The sequence below is a fragment of the Anolis carolinensis genome, chromosome 6 (genome assembly GCF_035594765.1).
Source record: "Anolis carolinensis isolate JA03-04 chromosome 6, rAnoCar3.1.pri, whole genome shotgun sequence".
In the NCBI taxonomy this organism is placed as follows: domain Eukaryota; kingdom Metazoa; phylum Chordata; class Lepidosauria; order Squamata; family Dactyloidae; genus Anolis; species Anolis carolinensis.
This window is the reverse complement of record NC_085846.1, coordinates 10,597,054-10,607,059: the sequence shown is the minus strand read 5'-3', so window position 1 is coordinate 10,607,059 and position 10,006 is coordinate 10,597,054. Positions and strand designations below refer to the sequence as shown.

General features: G+C 39.8%; 1 protein-coding gene across 1 annotated transcript in view; it reads left to right on the top strand.

Moving 5' to 3' along the window:
- The first annotated feature begins 1,855 nt into the window (after positions 1-1,855).
- The window catches only part of adcy4 (adenylate cyclase 4), a 53,817-nt gene continuing 45,666 nt past the window's right edge, over positions 1,856-10,006 (top strand). Inside the window, 3 exon segments of the mRNA XM_003223847.4 lie at positions 1,856-1,986; positions 5,604-6,094; positions 9,582-9,779. Coding sequence (XP_003223895.2) covers positions 5,927-6,094; positions 9,582-9,779 — 366 coding nt within the window. The 5' untranslated portion in view covers positions 1,856-1,986; positions 5,604-5,926.

Sequence of the window (10,006 nt, the reverse complement as noted above, 5' to 3'; positions counted from 1 at the left end):
CAACATCACAAGATGGCAAAGGTTATTAAGGAATCAAAGATCAGGTTAGGAGGGGCTGCAATATCTTGCTTTTGCTTGAGTCTACCAGAAAGTGCAGGGTTTTTTCTCATTCTCTCGCCCTGGATGTATTGAATGCCTTTGCACATTGAACTCACTTTGCAGCAGTTGAAGTACACTGGAGACAAAGTGGGGAAGGTGGGCAGAGGAGAGAGGAACCGGGACATTTTAAAAGAAGTTGGAAAAGTGGGATGGCAGAGGATTAATCAAGACCTTTCCTGCTAAATTGTGAGAGAAGATATGGCATTCCAACAAGATCTGGACATGCAGAGTTGAGCCAAAATGCTTCCTAAATTGCTACTTTGGTGGTCTCTGAAAGTGCCTTGTGACCCCAAAACCTCAAATCCTTACATTTCCCACCATTTGTGTGTCCCCAAAGTGGCCAACCCAACACAAAGACCCTGGTTAAACCCTTGTGCCATCAGGACTGCTAACCTAAAGGTTGGGTTGCTGACCTGAAGGTTTCCATTTAGAATCCAACCTGGAAGAGCGTGGATGAGCTCCCTCTGTCAACCCCAGCTCCATGCGGGGACCTGAGAGAAGCCTTCCACAAGGATGGTAAAACATCAAAAGCACCCTGGGCAACATCCTTGCAGATGGCCAATTTTCTCACACCAGAAGTGACTTGCAGTTTCTCAAGTCGCTCCTGACATGAAACACACACACACACACACACACACAGAGGCAGCTGTAAAAGTGGTGATTTACTTCTCCCATCCAAGACAGCTCCTTAACCTCTCCTAACTCCTGGGAAATAAATGGCACAAAGTTTGTACAGAAGTGATATGACCAAAAAGTCAATCAAAGTAATCATATGGCTGGGGAGGGTGCAGTATTGTCTATAGATTTACATTGTTTTATTCCTAATTACTTCAAGTTATTGCAGTGCCAGGACTCACCCTCAATTCTACTGCACACCAAATGTGTGTATGCGCATGCCCTCAAGTTGCTTGTCAGTTTCTGGCAATTCTGTGGATTTCATATGGTTTTCTTAGGCAATGAATATTCAGAGGTGGTTTTGCCAGTCCCTTCCTCTGAAATAGAGTCAACACCCCTGGTATTCATTGGCAGCCTCCTATCTAAGTATGAACCAGGATTGACACTGCTTACCTTCCAAGATCAGACAGGATCTTCTGACTTTAGGGTAGAAATAGCTGGGCTAGGTTACATATTACTCATCCCACCCAACTAAGTAAATGAGAAGAAATAATTTCCTCATTTCATCTTGATTTGGGAACAGCTCCTTTAGCTCAGGTTTCTTTGTTTGAATTACATGTGTTTGAATTACAAGCTCTGAGCACTTGTGGTTGGTATGTAATTCACAATGCTTGAACATCCCTGGGGGGCTGTTTATGCTTTTGCCCACAAATCTCAGATGATCTTGGGCCAGCAAACCTATTTTTCATCTTCCATCTCTCTTTCCTTCTCCTGGGTGAAAACTTGGTCTAACTGTGACAAATGTTTAAAATTTTGCCATCTAGAAGAGTCCACGGGTGCATCTATACTGTACGATTCATGCAGTTTGACATCAGTGTAACTGCCAGTGCTGTGGAATATTGGGATTTGTAGTTTGGTGAAGCATCGGTGCTTTGAGATCACCTTATGAAATGACAACTCCGATGGTTCCATTGCATGGAAGCTGAAGATGTGTCAAACTGTATTAATTCGACAATGTGGATGCAACCCAAGGGAATCCAACACAGCTTTTGCTTGAGGCTTTGAATCCACTTCTCCATCTCCCACCACAACTCTTGCTTTGGAGATGAATGTGTTAATCTGGCCGGAGTTTCAATCTCAAGTTAAGAGAAAGGGCTGGGCTATGGGGAAGGCGGCTTCCTGCGGCTGCCAGAAAGGCAGAGAAAGGAAGATTAAGGGAGACAAATCCAAGCGAGGAGCCTGTTCGGATCCTTCATGGAGCTGGTGGACCAGGTAAGAAGGCACCTTGATTTGGGGACTTTGCAAAGTGGGAGCATTTGCATTTCCAAGGCTGGGGGCATGCAGTGGAGAGACAGCAGCATGGGCTGAGACAGAAACAGAGTTGCAGAGGGGTCTTAGCAGTCCATCAAAAGTGATGCTTCTATGGTTTGTTAGTGGGCAGTGTGTGATTTTGTGGTATGACACACAAAAGGTTCATAATATGCATAGAGGTGATGTGGACAAAATAAGCATGTAAATACAGCAGATCTTGTCTGATCTTGGAAGCTAAGCAGGGTCAGCCCTGGTTAGTACTTGGATGGGAGACCACCGAGGAATACCAAGTGCTGGAGGCTCAATTTCAGAGGGAGGCACTGGCAACACCACCTCTGAGCATACCTTGCCTATGAAATTAATGGGGTTGCCCTAAATTGGCAACAGGTGATCAGCTCAGCATAGTGTATTTTGATTTGATCCCTTTGAGATCAATCAATCTATCTATCATCTATCTATCGTTGTGTGTGTGTCTGTACGCACAGAGATATATAGTGCAATGGAACCAAAACAAAATGGGCCTACGCTGAGCATGAATGACTTGCCGAATCACTTTGGCAGCTTTGCTGGAAGAGTATTTGATGTTTCAGGTAAATGAGTCACATAGCTATCAGGGAGGCAAAATGTTGTTTGTATATTTGTGTTTGTGTGTGTGCATTGTGGAAGTGATTGACCTTTGGTCTGTCAATCCCATTACTTCACGATCATGCATTCTTCAACACTGATTAGTCTGTCTCGGGGTACATCTAAACTGTACAGTTACTGCAGTTTGACACCACTTTAGCTGCCATGGCTCAATGCTATGGAAATACTGGGAGCACCCAGACTCCTTGGTAGGGAAAACTACGGGTCTTGTAAAACTAGGTATCTCACAATTCCATAGCATTGAGTGACAGCAGTCCAAGTGTTGTCAAACTGGATTAATTCCGCAGTGTAGATGTATCCTGAGACAGACAAACCTGTGTTGCAGAATATTTCAGAACTCTTACTAAGGGATGCTCAACCTGTATTAACTGTATTTTCCCCAAATTTATCCCAACCATTCAGACCCATCTATTCTTTCTGAATGTCATCTTACTTTGAATTTATGCCCAGTAATTGTTTGTATTAATAACAGGATGAATTCATCGCTTAGGTAACGAGAAGGCATTTTTCTTTGTTTCCTTATTCATTACTCATTAATTTGTCATTTCACTGTACGTTTTTCCTCACCCATCTCATCACCTATGTTCACCACATATTCCAAAGCAACCCTTTGAAAAAGGAGAATACAATTGGCAAAGGTATAAGTCAGAATTTCCTTAAATCAGACCAAACTCAATATTCATAAACTATGAAGTATCTTGAGGTCATCTAATCCATCTATTCGCCTTCCCAGACCAATGAAAATAGGCATTGCCAGTATGATTTTTTTTAATAATACTTGACAAATAACTTCAGTGTCTGGAGGTTATGGATATCTTTAAATGCTCCTTACTGTAAGTTTTTAAAATTGTTTTATTTGATATGTTAATTGGGTTTTTATATCGGAATATGATGTTTTAATTGATTACGTATTGCTGTCTGATGTTTTTGTATGAATTTTATATGTTGTACGCCGCTTTGAATCCCACCCATGGGAGAAAAGCGGGATAGAAATGAAATAATAATAATAATAATAATAATAATAATAATAATCCCTTGCATAAGATGAGGAATTCAGCTAATGGGTTGCTCTCTTATTTCTCATGGTGTCTACATGGGGGAAAATGTAATATTATTTTATATATTTATTTACTACATTTATATCCCGCTCTTCTCACCCCGAAGGGGACTCAGAGCGGCTTACAAATCAAATGAACATACAATATATTATTAGAACAGTACAATATAAGCATTAAATTACTATATTGTACTATATCATTATATGGTAATATTATTAGTAATATTACATTTAATATATAATATATAATTAATATTATTATATTGCATTATTAGTATAATATTGTATTCCATCATAATATTATAATCAATATTATATGTATATACAATATATTATATATATTTTATATATAATATTATATTATATATAATATTCCCTTATATTTGGAAGCAAACTAGTGTGGATAAGGACAAATTCCAGCAAAGTAACTGGTTGTTTGATGTTGATTGGTGTTGGGATTAGATGGGTTGTTCATTGTATCCTTGTCTGCTTTTGGGGTGAGGCGTTGAATGTTTGTCTCTATGTGTTTTTGTGTGTGTTGTAATCCGCTCTGAGTCCCCTTGAGGAGATAGGGCAGAATATAAATAAAATTATTATTATTATTATTATTATTATTATTATTATTTTATTATTATGACACAGCAAACAAGATAGATATGCTGGATTTCGTATCACAAAATCACAAGTCGAACACTTCCCAAGTGTCTAGGACTGTTTGATGTATTTTCGGATGATGCGTGCAGATCCCAGTAGGGTGGCCTTTTGCAGTTGGCAGATCGTAATTTTGTCAATGCTTATTGTTTCCAAATGCCAGCTGAGATCTTTTGGCACGGCACCCAATGTGCCGATCACCTCCGGGACCACCTGCACTGGTTTCTGCCAGAGTTGTTGTTATTATTATTATTATTATTATTATTATTATTATTATTATTATTATGCAGCTAATAATACAAACAAACAGAGGCACAACTATGTGGCCCAAATAATTCATTGGAACTTATGCCTCAAGTACCACCTTCCAGCAGCAAAGAACTGGTGGGATCACAAACCTGCAAAAATATTGGAAAATGAGCACGCAAAGATACTGTGGGACTTCCGAATCCAGACTGACAAAGTTCTGGAACACAAGACACCAGACATCACAGTTGTGGAAAAGAACAAGGTTTGGATCATTGATGTCGCCATCCTAGGTGACAGTCGCAGTGACGAAAAACAACAGGAAAAATTCAGCCGCTATCAGGACCTCAAAGATTGAACTTCAAAGACTCTGGCAGAAACCAGTGCAGGTGGTCCCGGTGGTGATGGGCACATTGGGTGCCGTGCCAAAAGATCTCAGCCGGCATTTGGAAACAATAGACATTGACAAATCACAATCTGCCATCTGCAAAAGGCCACCCTACTGGGATCTGCACGCATCATCCGAAAATACATCACACAGTCCTAGACACTTGGGAAGTGTTCGACTTGTGATTTTGTGATACGAAATCCAGCATATCTATCTTGTTTGCTGTGTCATAATAAAATAATAATAATAATAATAATAATAATAATAATAATAATAATAATAATAATAAGCTGCATCAGTCTGACTTTGTAAAAAATTAGGAGTCGGTCTGGGGATGCTTTAGAAACAAAAGAGCTTTGCTTTGTGAAATTTGCATCTACTTCCTGAGATGCATGAAGTGCTATGCTAAGCCAGTTGTGTAATAAGCAGTTGAAAAATTGCAAGGATGTGAAAAGTACAGAACAAGGCAATGATAGGTCAAGCTGTAATGTAAACAGATCCGTTTTATTATGGTGACTAGGCTTGATAATAATAAGACAAATGCTCTTGGATCAATACATTCATGAGTGAAATACATATTTCTTTCTCCAGGTCCTTTTGCTTCCAACATCCAGCGCCAACAGGACCAAATTCACTTGACTTTGGATGATTTTGATGGAAACGCTGCTTGGAAGACAGTTCGCTGGAGCCCAGGGTTGAAGCTTTCTGCAGCTGGATTAATTTTCCATTTGGTTTGGATGTAATCTAATTGCCAACAAGGGGCCACTCTGCAACCTCAAGGGAATGCTGTCTTTGCAATGGGGTCGCCCCTGAAGCTTCTGCAAAGGGTGCTGATATGCTATTTTTGTCTGCTGTGGACCATGAGGAGTGAATGATTTCCAACCCAAAGTGGTTTCCCCAGGAGTAGGGGAGCCATGCCCTGCCAACGGCGGCCGTGGTCAACCAGCGACACGCCGAGAGAGGACCTCTTCTATCAAACGTATTATAGCCTGAGCCAACAATACCCCCTGATCCTCCTCCTCCTAGTTATCGTCTTGGGCATCTGTGTGGCTCTTATCGCCACTTCTTTTGCCAGTGGGAGGGTAAGTATCAGAGGTTGGGAAGCTACTTTGGGTCTCAAGCTACGCATATATGTACAAATGTTAGTTGGTTTATTGGCTTGTATCACAAAGGCTCCTTCATGACTTGATGGATCTGGACCAGACTTGGCACACATACCCTTCATTATACTGCTTAAAACAATTGAGGCGTTTGAATTAAAAAACAAACACAAACACCTCTTTCAGGCTGAGTTAAGAGAAAATTAAGGGAAACAAAGTATAGGTTGTTGTGAATTTTCCAGGCTGTATGGCCATGTTCCAGAAGAATTCTCTCCTGACGTTTCATCTGCATCTATGGCAGGCATTCTCAGAGGTTGTGAGGTCTGTTGGAAACTAGGCAAGTGGAGTTTATATATAGGTGGAAAGTTCAGTTTGGGAGAAATAACTTTTGCCATCTTGATTAGCATTTAGTGGCCTTGCAGATCCAAAGCCTGGTTGCTTTTTTCCTGAGGAAAATCTTTGTTGGGAGGTGTTAGCTAGCCATGATTAGTTCTTGTGTGGAATTCCCCTGTTTTCTGAATGTTGTTCTTTATTTTCTGTCCTGATTCGGCAGAAAAAATGGAATGCAAAGATACAGAAAAGGAGATTCTGGCTCGACAGCAGTACGTGTGAAAAAGACCTTGGTGGTCCATCTTATTTTATTATATTGTTACTCATTTTATGTTTTAAATGAGCTCTTATAGATTGATATATTGTTCTGCATAATGTCGTTTTATTGTGTTTTTACTCTTTGTAATGTTTTAATTGTTGTACTTTGGTTATTGTTTTCGGGCCTTTGTCCTGTGTTAGCCGCCCCGAGTCCCAGCCGGGAGATGGTGGCGGGATAGAAAAATAAAGTTACCGGTACTTACTTACTTACTTACTTACTACTCGTGGACAACAAGCTAAACATGGACCGACAATGTGATGCGGCAGCTAAAAAAGCCAATGGGATTTTGGCCTGCATCAATAGGAATCTAGTGTCTAGATCCAGGGAAGTCATGCTAGCCCTCTATTCTGCCTTGGTCAGACCACACCTGGAATACTGTGTCCAGTTCTGGGCACCGCAGTTGAAATGTAGTGGAAACTGGATGGCCATCTGTTGGGGGTGCTTTGATTGTGCTTTTCCTGCATGGCAGGGGGTTGGACTAGATGGCCATATGATCTCTTCTAAATCTATGATTCTATACTTAGAGGGTATAAAGTTTGAAAAATTCATCTTGGAATGCTTTGATAAATGCTCTTTGAAATACATGTTGAAAGTGGTTACTCAACACCAGGGATGGAAACAAATTGAGTGCAGATTTGGTCATCTCTCAACCTTTGACAGATCCCACTGATTGGGTCTGACAATGACTGCAAGTGATGTTTTAGCTCAGTTGTGTCCACATTGCATAATTATAGCAATCTGCAACCACCTTAACCGCAGTGGCTTCACTCTGAAATCCTTGGATTTGTAGTCAGGTGAGGGGCACCTGTAGGCCCTCCAGCACAACCCTGTGGTCAACTTCTGGCAAAAATTGTCCATAGAGTTATGCTGGATGACCTAGAGATTTTTTTTTTAATATATATTTTTATTGAAGTTTTACCTTATAAGATAGAGTAAATTAACATTGAAAGAGTGAGAACATTTGATTGTATAGAAAGTGGGAAAACTGAGATTTAAAAAGGATCAAAAAGGGAGAGAGAGAAAACCAAAAACCAAAAACAAAGCTAAAATGTCCATATTTATATAAAAAAGAAAAAAAATCTGAACAAATGGCGATATAAAAATGCAAAGTACTTGGCAAAGAAATACACCAAAAAGCAAAAGCAAAAAGCTCAGTTTCACAACCTGTTCACAAGCCACCAGCAATTGTGAACTGTAGTTCTTTTTTTCTTCTTCATCATGACCTTTTTTTTTCACAGAAGGAAGTTAAACGAGTGGTGAAAATTAAAATTTATAATAGTCAAATTTGAAACCCCCACGTTGAAATGGTCTTTCCTTCTAAAAACCTTTTGAAGGGATCCCAGACTTTCCTAAACTCAGAAGGGTCTTTTGACTGGAGATACCCTGTCAGAATGTCCATCTCAGCCACCTCCGTCACTTTCACGATCCATTCCTCCATTTCTGGTGTTTCCTCCAATTTCCAGGCTCGTGCATAAACTATTCTCGCAGCCGTTGTCATCAAAGTGAAGAGTTTATCATGTGGCTTCAGCAGTGATGTATCTGTTATTCCTAGTAGGAATATTTCTGGGTGCATGGGTATTTTTAACTTTAGTATTTTTTCAGTGGTTTTATGAATCTTAATCCAAAAGTTTTTTGCCTTCTTACAAGTCCACCACATGTGGAAAAATGATCCTGTTGCTTGTTTACATTTCCAGCAAGTGTTTTTTAATTGTGGCTGTATTTTGGCTAATTTAACAGGTGTCATATAAGCTTGATAAAACATTTTGTAGAAATTTTCTAGAAGGGAATAACTTCTGAAAATTTTTATTTTTACTCTCCAGAGGTATTCCCATTCATCTATGCTAATCGAGCGACCAATGTTTTTAGCCCATTTTACCATACACTCCTTGATATATTCATCTCCTGTGTGCAATTTTAACAGGAGACTGTAAAGCTTAGATAGTTGTTTATTTCTTGATTGAAGTATCTTATCAAGGTCTGTCTTTTCTTCTTCAAATCCTGTATGCACATCTTTTTGATATTGTTGGTGTATTTGTGCATATTCAAACCAGTTCATGTTATAGCCCTGCTGGTTTATTTCTATCAATGATTTCAGTTGGAGGTTATCTTGTGTTTTCTTGAGTATTTCCGCATATGTTGGCCATCTTTTATTGCCCTTTGAATTTCCACTTTGTTTGAAAGCTTCTTGGATCGAGGTCCATTGTGGTAATTTTCTGTAAAAGAATTTTTTATATTTGTTCCAAGTATTCATCAGAGTTTTCCTAATTGGGTGTTTATTAAAGTTAGAGTCTTCTGCCACTTTCCCATAAATTAAGTATGCATGTAAGCCAAATTTTAAACTATCTCCTTCCAGAGTTATGAGACTCTGATTATCAAGATGGATCCATTCTCTTAACCAAATCAATATAGCTGCTTCCCTGTATAATTTTAGATTTGGAAGAGCCAGTCCTCCTCTTTGTTTAGTGTCTTGTAAATGTTTCATCTTTATTCTCGGTTTCTTCCCTCTCCAAATAAATTTCGTAAGTTCAGCATTCCAATTCGTAAATTCTTTTTCCTTGATGTCAATTGGAATGTTCTGGAACAAGAAGCATAGTCTAGGTAAGATGACCTAGAGATTTGTAGACAGGTGTTCTCTTTGACGTTTCCCTGCTTTCATGGGGTTCCTCACCACAATGTATGTGATGGGCTGACTGTAAATTTTATGTTGTGTGTCCATTATTTAAATGATGCTGATTTTAACAAAATAAACCAATTCATTCATTCAGGAAGTGCTGCAGATGAGAGGAATGATGCTCTTCCCTTTTCCTTCCACCTCCCCAGGAATTCTCCTCCAACCTGGACTTCCTGGTGACCTTATTTGTCGCTCTCGTGGTCTTCATTCTCATCCTGGTCCTTGTGTGCATTGAAAACATCTTCCAGCGATGTACCAGGATCTTCTCGGCCATCATTTGGACCTGCCTGATCACCATGGGCTACGTCTTTGTCTTTACAGGCGGGGTAGTTAGAGCCTGGGACCAGGTAGGATGATGGAGCTGTGGAGGGTGACTGTCCAGAATTCCTGACTATTGAACAAGCTGGCGAAGGCTTCTGGGAATCAGAAGCTCAAACAGCGGGAGAGCCAGAGTTTGAGGATGCTTGCTCTCTGGCCTGCCATAGAGCCACACTGCAGGACCTAGAAATTCCTAGAGAAAAAGGTTTTAATAAAATCTGTCATTAATCAAGTCCACAAAATCAAACCCATAAAT